The sequence below is a fragment of the Muscardinus avellanarius genome, assembly GCF_963383645.1.
Source record: "Muscardinus avellanarius genome assembly, chromosome: 16".
NCBI lineage: Eukaryota > Metazoa > Chordata > Mammalia > Rodentia > Gliridae > Muscardinus > Muscardinus avellanarius.
In genome coordinates this window covers 17993074-18005207 of record NC_137802.1, presented here as the reverse complement: position 1 = coordinate 18005207, position 12134 = coordinate 17993074, and the positions used below count along the sequence as shown (strand labels likewise).

Here is a 12134-nt window from a genome sequence, read left to right as displayed (position 1 = left end):
GTACTTTGGAGGCTGAGACAGGAGGATCACAGGTTGTAAGCCAGCCTCAGCTACTTAGGCCCTCTGCAACTTAGTGAGACCCTGTTTCAAAATAAAGAATAAAAAAATAGAACTGGAGATGTAGCTCAAGAGGTAGAATGCCCCTAGATTCAATACCCAGTACTGCAAAAGAAAGAACAAAGTTGGATTGCTTCACACCATTTACAAAATGAACTTAAGATAGATCAAAAACCTAAATGGAAGAATTAAAGCTATAAAATTCTTAGAAGAAGCCCGGTGTGGTGGCACATGCTTGTAATCCCAGTGCTTGGGAGGCTGAGACAGAAGGGTCGCACAGGTTTGAAGCCAGCCTCAGTTACTGAGTGAGACCCTGTTTCCAAATAAAATATAAAAAGATAAGTCTGGGAGTATAGCCTGGAGGTAGAAAAGCCCCTGGGTTCCACCTCCAGTACCACACACACACACACACACACACAAAATTCTTAGAAGGAAACAGCTATAAATTTTTGTGATTTTGGTTAAGCAGCAGTTTCTTAGATATGACACTAAAAGCACAGTAGGTAACAGAAAATAAATAGATAAATTGCATTATCAAAATGAAAATTACTCTTCAGGGTAACTGTCACAAAGGTGGAAATCCATAGAATGGGAGAAAATATTTGCAAATCACATATAATGGACTTCTAGTCTAAAACATAAAAAGAACTCTTAGAATTCAATAATAAAAAGATGAATGCCCTGACCTAAAACTGGACAAAGGAGAAATGGAAGGTACAGCTCACTAGTATGGCCCTTGCTTAGTATTTATGAGATCCCAAGCTTGATCCCCAGCACCAAAAAAAGTGGGGTAGAGAGGGAGGGAAGGCCGGATTTGCATAAACATTATTTCTTCAATGATAGACAAATAGCACATAAAAAGATTGTTAACGTCCTTAGTTATTATGGAAATGAGATGCCACAAAACCAGTGTCAGATCCCATCCTTTGGGATGGCAAAAATGAAAAAAGACAGTCAATTTTAAGTATTGATGAGAATGTGGAAGAGTACGTTGCTTATGGGAATGTAAAATGGTACAGTGCTTTGAAAACAGTCTGGCAGTTACTGAAGAGATTAAATAGAGTTACCATATATCTACCAATTTCCCTGGGTACACACCCAAGAGAAACCGAAGACTTATGTTCACACAGATACTAGTATACAAGCATTAATGGTAACATTTATGATGGCCTCAAGCCAGGCATACAACATCTGCTGATGAATAGATTTTTAAAAAATGGTCTTTCCATCTGTATGATGGAGTAAGAAGGAATGAAATCTAAATACATGCCCAAACATAGATGAACCCTGAACCATGCTGAGTGAAAGAAGCCAGTTACAACTGCATTTTATGATCCTCCTGTTTATATGGAATGTCTAGTTTAGGCAAATGCACAGAGGCACAAAAATACATAAGTAGTTGCTTATGCCTGAGAAGTTTGGTGATCACTACTGGGTCTTGGAGGTTTCTTTTTGAAAAATAAAAATATTCTACACTCTGTTGAAGACTCTACACTTAATTTAGTGTGTTAAAAAAACCCATTGAATTGTATACTTCAGAGTGGGAAAGTTGTGTAGCCCAAAAGACTATTATAAAAAATCAGTGAGGGTTAAAAAAAAAAAAAAGAAAAGAAAAGACTGTGAAACAGAATGATTTCTGGAATTGTTCTTAGTGAAACATCTCTGTGTTTAAAAACTAGAGCAAAGCCGGGCGTGGTGGCGCACGCTTGTAATCCCTGCGCTTGGGAGGCTGAGACAGGAGGATTGCACAGGTTCGAAGCCAGCCTCAGCTACTGAGTGAAGCTTTCAGCAACTTAGTGAGACCCTGTTTCCAAATAAAAAATATAAAAAAGGTCTGGGAGCATAGGCTAGAGGTAGAAAGCCTCTGGGTTCCACCCCCAGTACCACCAAAAGATAAAATAAAATAAAAACTAGAACAAAGAAAACCCTGCTTTCCTTCCCTGGGCAGAAATTTAGACCCCTGTGGTAAGGATATCTTATGGTGTTAGTGTAGGATTACTGTCCCCCCCCCCCCCCCAAACAAAAAACAAAAACACAAGCTTGTGTGTTGAAAGTATGGTGTCCCAATGCAGGAAGGGTTAGGTGGGGCATGGCTGGAAGAGGGTTCCCTGGGGGCATGGCCTTGGGACTCTGCAGGTCCCTAGTCCCTTCATGTTGCGCTCCCTGTTTCTGGCTACCGTGGTTGGAGAGTGGCTTTTCTCCGCACGCACTCTGGACTGACCTTTGAAACTGTGAGCCAAGTAAGACTTAACTCCTGCAAGTTGTGCTTGTCAGGTATTTTGGTCACTAAATATTTCTGTCAGGAGGATGTTAGTTCTTGAGAAGCAATGATTGAAACAATTTAATTGCATTTAACATCAGTATTTTAATGTTGAGACCAGTTAAATTGTGTTATGTGTTCCTTTATAGATGAAGAAGATAAGGATAGTTTACAAGAACTTGCTGCAGAACAGAAATGCTTTGTAGAACATATCCTCTGTACAAAGCCACTGCCATGCAGGTAAGGATCGTCTCTTTGTACAGAACTCAGTAGTTCAAACACATACATATGGTGGTTGACCCCAAGAGTATCCTGTTCATCTGATGTTTGTTAAAAGTTTGCTTCTGTTTCAGGGCCACTCCTCATACTGTCTCTCTTTTCTTTTTGGTTCTGAGGATTGAACCCAGGGGCATTCTACCCCTGAGCTACACCCCCGTCCCTATTTTTATTCTTTACTTTTGAAATGGTCTCACTAAGTTGTGGAGGGCCTCACCAAGTACCTGAGGCTCACTGTGAACCTCTGATCCTCCTGTCTCAGCCTTCCAAGTACTGGGATTAAAAGTGTGTGCCACCACACCTAGCTTTTTATTTTCTTTTAAGATGGGTCTCTCTATTGCCTAGGCTGGTCTCAAACTGGACTTAGGTGATCCTCCTATCTCAGCCTACCAGGTAGCTGGTATTGTATGTGCACACCACATCTAGCTCTTACATTTCCTTCTGATTTTTTTTTTTTTTTTGGTTGTACTGGGGTTCCTGGAAACCCTTTCACCTCTGGGCTACACTCCCAGGCACTTATTTTTTTATATTTTTATTTGGAAATAGGGTCTCTTAAGCCAGCAAGGCTGGCTTCGAACCAGCACGATCCTCCTGTGTCCGCCTCCCAAGCGCAGGGATTACAAGCATGCGCCACCATGCCTGGCTCTTTCTGATCTTAATGTCACTCTTTCAGAGAGGACTCCCTTGATCCCCCAATCTAATTTAGAGTTTTTCTGTTCTTTTTCTTTACTTTTCCTTCTTCTTTTCTTTTTTTTTTTTTTTTTTTTTTTTGATACTGTGGATTGAACCCAGGGGCATTCTATCTCTGAACTACACTTCCAGCTCTTTTTACTTTTTGTTTTATGTATGTATGTATGTATGTATGTATTTTTGCGGGTCTAGGGATGGAACCCAGGGGCATTCAACCTCCGAGCTATACCTCCTGCCCTAATTTTTATTCTTTATTTTGAAACTGGGTCTCACTGAGTTGCAAAGAGCCTCACTAAGTAGCTGAGGCTGTCCACGAACCGCGATCCTCCGGTCTCAGCCTCCTGAATGCTGGGATGACAAGCGTGCGCCACCACGCCCCGCTTACTTTTTGTTTTAAAGCAGGGCTTGCTAGGTTGTTGAGCCTCTCTACATTGCTGAAGCTGTCCTTGATCCTGCAATCCTCTTGTTTCAGATTTCCAAATACTTATAGGCATATCCCATTATACCCGGCTTCCTTTTCTTGTAGCACATAACACAATTTTTGTCAGTACTACTACTATTATATATATATATTTAAAGAAAGAGCTTCTTATCCAGGCACAGTGGTACACAGCTCTAATCCCAGTACTAAGGAGGATCGCAAGTTCAAGACCAGACTTGGCAAATTAATGAGACCCTTTTTCAAAATAAAAAATAAAGCCGGGCGTGGTGGCGCACACTTGTAATCCCTGCGCTTGGGAGGCAGAGACAGGAGGATCGCGCTGGCTTAGGAGACCCTGTTTCCAAATAAAAATGTAAAAATAGGTCTGGGAGTGTAGCCCGGAGGTAGAAGGGCTTCCAGGAACCCCAGTACCACCAAAAAAATAAAAATAAAATAAAATAAATAAAAAATAAAATCTGGCTGGGGATGTAGTTCAGTGATAGAGACTCCCGGCTTCAGTCCTCAGTACTGGGGGGCAGGGAGGAAGCAGCAGAGCTTTATTCTTTTATTTTTATTTTATTTTTTCTTTTGCGGGCCTGGGGATGGAACCTAGGGGCATTCGACCTCCAAGCTACACCCCCTGCCCTATTTCTTTTATTCTTTATTTTGAAACCGGGTCTCACTGAGTTGCAGAGGGCCTAAGTAGCTTAGGCTGTCAGTGAACCACAATCCTCCAATCTCAGCCTCCCGAATGCTGGGATTACAAGTGTACGCCACCACGCCCGGTTAGAGCTTTATTTTTTTTTTAATGTTTTATTTATTTATTTTTATTTATCTATTTATTTTTTTTTTGCAGTACTGGATATGGGACCTAGTGGCATTCTACCTCCAAGCTCCACCCCCAGCTGTATTTTTTTATTTTTATTTTTATTCATTTATTTATTTTTGTGGGTCTAGGGGTGGAACCCAGGGGCTTTTGACCTCCGAGCTATACCCTCAGCCCTATTTTTTATTCTTTATTTTGAAACAGAGTCTCACTAAGTTGTGGAGGGCCTTACTAAGTAATTGCAGCTGTCTACAAACCGCGATCTTCATGTCTCAGCCTCCCAAATGCTGGGATTACAAGCATGTACCAACACGTCTGGCTTCAGCAATGCTTTTGTTTCCTAAAATATATTGTTAGCCTCTTGTCTTTCTCCTCAGGCTGTAAAGGCTGTAACAGGAGGTGTCCTGGGTGACTCCAAGTTTCTTCTTGGGCCAAATGGGTAGAATGGTCCCCTTCAGACAAATGGGGATATTAAGAGAACAAATGGATTTTGGAAGACAAAGGATGAGTTAGTGAGGTCATCTGGAGCTTTTGTTACTATATACATATTTTCTGGGGGTGTGGGGGGATTCTGGAGCCATCCAGGGGTGTAATGGTAGCCTCTGTACAAATGGGAAGTGTTGAATAAGGGAGCGATGGAATTGCACAGGGGTATGCTGGGTCATTTTTTTTCTAAAAAGAGGGTGGTGAGCTAGTGCGCTTGGGAATCTCTGCCTAGGGCAAGTAGAGGAACCTACTAGGCAACAACATGTGGAGATGTGGAATCGGCCGTTGGGGGTTGGGGGTTGTCAGCCTCGGAGCCATGGTACAGTGAAGGGTTGCTTCTCTGTAAAGAGCCTGTAATTAGTCAAGGAAACTTAAGAAGAGAGAAGTGAGCAAAGGCAGATGACCATGGAGTGGAGGCCCCGGGGTCCCACGTGGGAAGGAACCTAGTGAAGGGCTCCCAAAGGAAAGGAAGGGGCGGCTGGAGGAAGGGTGTCGGGAAGAGCCGCAGCAGGCCAGGGTCAGCTGAGCACAGCAAGATGGTGTGCACACAGGGTCTAGATGTGGCAATTCAGGAGCCCCAGGGAAAACATGTAGGGTGGGGGTGGAGGACAGGACAGCAAACTTCACCAGGTTGAAAAGTGGACAGGGAAAAATATATCTCTTTCAAAAACAGGTAAAAATAAAGTCTTGCTTAGAAATGAATTCATAGATTGGAAAACTAAAGCCAAGTAAGTGTGTGACGGTGTGAAAGGCCTGGAGCAGTGTTCACCTCTGTGGGGAGGGAAAGACAGACCAAAGTGTCTCCAGGGCTGTCGGAGGCCACGGGGTTCTAATGCTTAACCTGGACATTAGTTGGATAGTGTATGTGCATATTGTTTATGTAGATTTTATGTTAATATTGTAGACCCAGATTTCCTCCTCTCCCAAAGAGGGTGAATGGGAGATATGGAAGGGGAGCTAGTATTATTGACTGTTTAGTTATTCTAAAGGAAGGAAATGAGAATAGGGTAAGGGTTCAGTTTTCAGGTGTGATAGGAGGTGGCATACATTCAGGGATATAACGTGCTGTGGACATGGAGGATGGTTGTGGAGTGTGTTGGCAGGGAAGACAGTTCCCATTTGAGGGCCAGTTTTCATTTCCTTCAGATGAAGTAGGAAGGAAAAGTAGAGGAAGATGTGTGATGCACATTAACTGAAGTCCTGTCGTAGATACAGGGTTTCACTGACCGTGAACTCTAAAGTCCTATTCATTCAAATTTCTGAACTCTTGTGCACTAGACTAGGCACACAAAGATGTCTGGGGTTTCCCTGTGAGTTGAGAAAGATGCATAAAGAGCGAAATTCATGTAACCACTGAGGTTACAGTGAGCCGTATGAAGCTGTGGTCCTTAGTGACTGGCAGATGGCCTCAAAACTGTATAGTGGCAGCTTGGTTCAGACTGATGAGGGGAACTACAAGTGTCCAGGCCCCACCCTTGAGGTCATTGCACTGGTAGATAGTATACCCTAGGTGTGTATCAGCCCAGGCCTGAAAAGGCCACTGACCAGTCTTACCTTTGTTCTTGGTTTCATTTCATCTACAGCTTTTTAATTTTTTTTGCAGTACTAGGGATGGAACCCAAGGCATTCTACCTCCAAGCGACACCCCCAGCCCTGTTTTATATTCCTTATTTTGAAACAAGGTCTCACTAAGTTGTGAAAGGCTTCACTAGGTAGCTGAGGCTGGCTGTGTGCCTGCGATCTTCCTGTCTCAGCCCGCCAAGTACTGGGATTACAAGTGTGTGATGCCACGCCCAGCTAGCTGCTTTTTAATTTAACTATTATGTGTGTTTCTCCAGGCATCCAGCTCCAATTCGAGGATTCTGGATCGTCCCTGACATCCTTGGGCCCACAATGATCTGCATCACCAGCACCTATGAATGCCTCACAAGACCTTTATTGTACGTCCCATTTTGTATTCTGTACATAGTTCTTTTCAGTTATGCAAACAATTTGAAGCTGTAAATACCTGGTGTATGCTTTGGCTTCTGCATTGAGGATTGAAAGGGTAGTTATTTCCAAGGTCCTTGTCATTGCTAAATGATTTTTAGACATAGTTTCTGGCATCTTCATCAACTGGCTGAAAACCAAAAAACTTCTCTGAGGTGTAGAAGAAACACAATACTGAACTCTATTATTAATGTGAATTAGATTTAATGGTTATTAAACTCGGCATGTGTTGGGCTCAAAAGTAGTTATTGCCTGCATTGTCTCCTGAAATCATAAGAGTAGTTTTTTTTACCCCCATCTTGTAGAAGAACCAGGACTTGAGGGTTTAAATAAATGCCAAAGCTACAAGTAAAAGAGAGCTGGTTTATTCCTAAGCCCATGCTCTTTCTGTTTGTGTTGGGGGTACTAGCATTGAACCCAGGGGTTCATGTAAGCACTGTAACCTCTGAGTTACACCCACAGCCCCATTTTATTTTTTTATATTGGTAAAGGGTCTGAGTTGTGGAGGGTCTAAGTTACTAAGGCTGGCCTTGAACCTGCAGTCATCCTGTATCAACCTCTCTCAAGTAATATAAGTACAGATAAGTACCACACCAGGCTAATCCTGAGTTTTCAACGCTGAAACGGGAGTAACAAAACCTAGCTGGGTGTGGTGGTACATACTTGAAATCCCAGTATTTGAGAGGCTGAGATAGAGCACAGGTTCTCGGACAGTCCCAGCAACTTTGAGACCCTGTTTCAAAATAAATGAACAAAATAGGGGTGGGAGTATAGCTCAGAGGTATAATGTCCCTAGGTTCAATCCCCTGTATCTATTATCTCTCTCTCTCTCTCTCTCTCTCTCTCTCTCTCTCTCTCTCTCTCTCTCTCTCTCTCTCTCACACACACACACACACACACACACACACACACACACAAAAGTAACAAAACCCAAATTCACTGAGTTATCAGTATCAAACTAATGATACCCTCGCCCACTCCTGGTGTTGATTCAAAATATATGCTTAAGTGCAAAATGCTGGCATTAATTTATTGTCCTTAGGTTTCCTACGCTCTTTAAAGAGTGACACGTTCTACTGGGGGGGGGGGTAGATTTCAAATACAAATTTTATGTTGCTTTTCCTAAAAGACACAAAACTAGCAAGGTTAAACCAAAGTAATAAAATCACTGGGAAAAAATACCTGCCTCATTATATTTTTTAAAAATTCCACATTGCCTTTAGTAAAATAAAGCCTAGTCTTCCTAGTTTGGGAAAAACATGAATTTCCAAATTGGAGAGGATAGGGGCTATTTAATTATCTGGTTACTTCAAATCATACAAATTCTGCCAACTCCCCTAAAATACAGGTTTATAAAGTTATGTTACTACTTAACAAACTTTCCAAATTTGAACTTCAGCCTTCAAAGTCCTTACCATGGTGCCACAGTTTGTAGTCTCAAGCTCTTTCTGAAATTTTCTTTGTAGATACTTGCACTTGAGTGGGTACAATTTTAGGAATAAAGTTATATAGAATCAAATATGGCATATAGTAGTTAGCTAATTATTAGTTTTGATAAAGTCTGTACCCAAGAATGGGTTGATTTATTTGTATTTGTGGCTTTAACAACCAAAAAAACAATAAATGGGCTTTCAAGTCCTTTGGGAAAAGGGTTCATGATGAATTTATATTTTATGTCACCTTGATCTTTACAAAAAGCATTTGAAGGGGCAGAGTCCAAAATGCTTTCACAAATGGAAACAGGTAGAGTAAGGAGATAGCTTCCCAAAGGTTACCTTCTCAATGGTGAAAACCTATATTCTCATAGAGTAACACCATTTTGTTTGTTTGTCACAGGTTCTGGATAAACGTGGCTTGTTTTTTCTATAATGTAATAAATAATTCTTTGCAAGACTTGGATTGATTTATTCATTTATTTTTCAGAAGTACCGTCCATCCAGCGTCTCCTCCCTTGCTCTGTACCCGAGATGATGTTGAAGTGACGGAGTCTCCTCTCCGTATTCTGGCCGAAACTCCAGATTCCTTTGAAAAGCATATTAGGAGCATTTTGCAACGTAGTGCTGCCAATCCAGCATTTCTGAAGTATGGAATCTTGGGCATATAGGTTTTCTAAATAGTTTTTTTCAGAATTATTGTTCATCCTTTCTGTCCTCTGCTGTTTCATGTACTTTTTACTGTGGTGGCATCGGAAGATCTAATTGGCTAGTGAGTGGGGGGGAGAGAAGTGGCATAAAAGTGAACAGAAAGAAAGGACTAAAAAGAAGGAAAAGGCAGCTATGACGTGGTTCTAACAGTTTTACTTGGCTAAGTAAAATAATAACTGTTTTGAAGATCATCTGAAAAGGATTTGGCCCCTCCTCCTGAAGAATGTCTTCAGCTCATCAGCAGAGCCACCCAGGTGTTCAGAGAACAGTACATTCTTAAGCAGGACCTGGCGAAGGAAGAAATCCAGCGGAGGTAGGATGTTGTGAGTTCATAATTGATCCCCACCTGCTGCTGTATAATAGTAAACTTGATTTCTTTTTGCAGGGTCAAATTATTGTGTGACCAAAAAAAGAAACAACTGGAAGATCTCAGTTACTGTCGAGAGGAGAGGTAAGTGTCACAACTCGGGGAAGGGAACGGGCAGGAACAGTGGGGCTGCACCTCACCCTAGGATGCTGAGCCACGCCAAGCTCCAACAAAGCTGACCCAGAGCCTCTTATTTCTTACACCATCAGGAAGAGTCTACGGGAAATGGCCGAGCGATTAGCCGACAAATATGAAGAAGCCAAAGAAAAACAAGAAGATATCATGAACAGGTCAGTGGGCTAGGTAAGACGCAGTTTTCTACCAGGGTATTAGCGGTATTCAGATCCTAACGGTGAAGGAAACAGAGCCTGGCAGGTGCTCATACCTTCAGAACTGAGTGGATCCCCTGCTCTTCTGCAGTGTGCTAGGGAAGACATGACCCTGTCCCCCAACCCATCCTGGAGGCCTCCTTCCCAGAAAGCAGATTCATGAGCTTTGTTGATGATTATATTTCTCCTAATGAGCAGAGATCTTAAGCTGAGATGTTTGCTTACCTTATCTAAAGGATGAAAAAAGTACTTCACAGTTTCCACTCTCAGCTCCCAGTTCTCTCTGATAGTGAGAGAGACATGAAGAAAGAATTACAGCTGATACCCGATCAACTTCGACATTTGGGCAATGCCATCAAACAGGTAGGAATTGATGCAAAGTGCCTCAGTCCAGTATTTTTAAGCACTTGTTCTATAGAAAATACTTTTATAAAGCCAGGTATGGTGGCATAAGCTTGTAATCCCAGTATTTGGGAGACTGAGACAGGAGGATTGCAGGTTCAAGGACAATCTCAGCAAGTAGTGAGACTCTCGCCAACCTAGCGAGACCCTGTTTGAAAAATATAAGGCTGGAGGTGTATACCTCAAGGTAAAATACCCCTGGGTTCAATCCCCAGTACAAAAAAATAAAAAATTTTTAAAATAAGAATGAATTATAGCTGGGTGTATAGTATCTGTAATCCCAATACTTGTGAGGCTGAAATGAAGTGGGATGAAAGCTAGGCGTGGTGACACATTTGTAATCATCGAGTTCTGGCAGTGTGCTACGGCTTTATATGTAAAGCGTTCTCTCAGCTGGGCGCTGTGGGGCACACCTGTAATCCCACCATTTGGGAGGCTGAGACAGGAGGATCCAGGATCCAGGTTCGCAGCCAGCCTCAGCTACTTAGTGAGACCTTTTTTTTTTTTTGGGTGGTGGTACTGGGGTGGAACCCAGAAGCTTTCTACCTCCGGGCAATACTCCCAGACCTATTTTTTATATTTTATTTGGAAACAGGGTCTCACTAAGTTGCTGAGAGTCTCACTAAGTAGCTGAGGCTGGCTTCAAACCTGTGCGATCCTCCTGTCTCAGCCTCCCAAGCGCAGGGATTACAAGCGTACACCACCACGCCCGGCTGTGAGACCCTGTTTTTTGTTTTTGTTTTTGTTTTTGTTTTTTAAAAAGGAGCCGGGTGTGGTGGTGCACGCTTGTAATCCCAGCATTCGGGAGGCTGAGACTGGAGGATCGTGATTCACGGACAGCCTCAGCTACTACTTAGGCCCCCTGCAACTCAGTGAGACCCTATTTCAAGAGTAAAAAATAAAAAATAGGGCAGGGGGTGTAGCTTGGAGGTCAAATGCCCCCCTGGGCTCCATCCCCAGACCCACACACACAAAAAAAAGAATAAAAATCGGGCTGGGAGCGTAGCTTGGAAGTATAACACCCCTTAGTTCCGTCCCCAGTACTATAAATAAGAAATTTGTGGCAAAGCAGAGCCAACACAGATCTGTGTTCTGTTTGATACTTAAGGTTACTCTGAAAAAAGACTATCAGCAGCGAAAGATGGAAAAAGTGCCAAGTCCTCAGAAACCCAGCATCTCTCTCAGTGCCTACCAGCGGAAATGCATCCAGTCCATCCTGAAAGAGGAGTAAGTAAATGCTCCCAGTCGGCTATTTTGGCAAGATAGGTTTTCTTTGCACTAGGCCAAAATCAACCTCTCTGTCCAGATAAAGTGTGCTCAATCTTAAGAAATGAAAGTGGTAGGAGGATGGATGGAGAGTGATGGTTTCCTATAACATGATTTTGTTGTGTGCTCAGTTATTTCTTAGTGCATACATTCACAAGTACTTTCTGGAGCTAGAAGTGCACTCAGTGATGTTGACTAGAAGGTCTTGGTGTTGGATCCCTAGCACCACACCGAAAACATTCCAGTAGTTGAACCACAGGGTGCTGCCTTCAATGAGTCAGCACTATTGCCATCCATATGAAACTTCAAGATGTAATTTAAAGCAGAACAGTTTAGATATTTCAGCATTACTGGTTTAAATGTTTACAACTCTGTACTAATAACGTATTCATCAAGTCAGAATGAGTGACTCTGATTTTACAGGGGTGAACACATCAGAGAAATGGTGAAGCAAATAAATGATATCCGCAATCATGTCAACTTCTGACACCGTCGGGACCGGTCACATCTGAGGTTAACACAGCCAAATGTTTATGCTCATTGTAAACATACTGATTTATAAAAAGACATTTTGGATTAAATTGGTGTGGTTGTTCATTATTTTTAATACTGTTTTATTAC

General features: G+C 42.3%; 1 protein-coding gene across 2 annotated transcripts in view; it reads left to right on the top strand.

Annotated features, from left to right (window-relative positions):
- Window positions 1-12000, top strand: part of NUP88 (nucleoporin 88) — a gene marked incomplete at both ends in the record, with an annotated part of 37594 nt that extends 25594 nt beyond the window's left edge. The window contains 9 exons of one of the 2 annotated variants that reach the window (XM_080712799.1): window positions 2467-2557; window positions 6855-6956; window positions 8929-9087; window positions 9337-9462; window positions 9535-9600; window positions 9726-9806; window positions 10082-10208; window positions 11356-11474; window positions 11937-12000. In XM_080712799.1, coding sequence (XP_080568925.1) covers window positions 2467-2557; window positions 6855-6956; window positions 8929-9087; window positions 9337-9462; window positions 9535-9600; window positions 9726-9806; window positions 10082-10208; window positions 11356-11474; window positions 11937-12000 — 935 coding nt within the window. Of the gene's footprint in view, window positions 1-2466; window positions 2558-6854; window positions 6957-8928; window positions 9088-9336; window positions 9463-9534; window positions 9601-9680; window positions 9807-10081; window positions 10209-11355; window positions 11475-11936 lie in introns of both variants that reach the window. The other variant, XM_080712798.1, reaches the window with a different exon arrangement.
- Window positions 12001-12134: the final 134 nt, after the last annotated feature.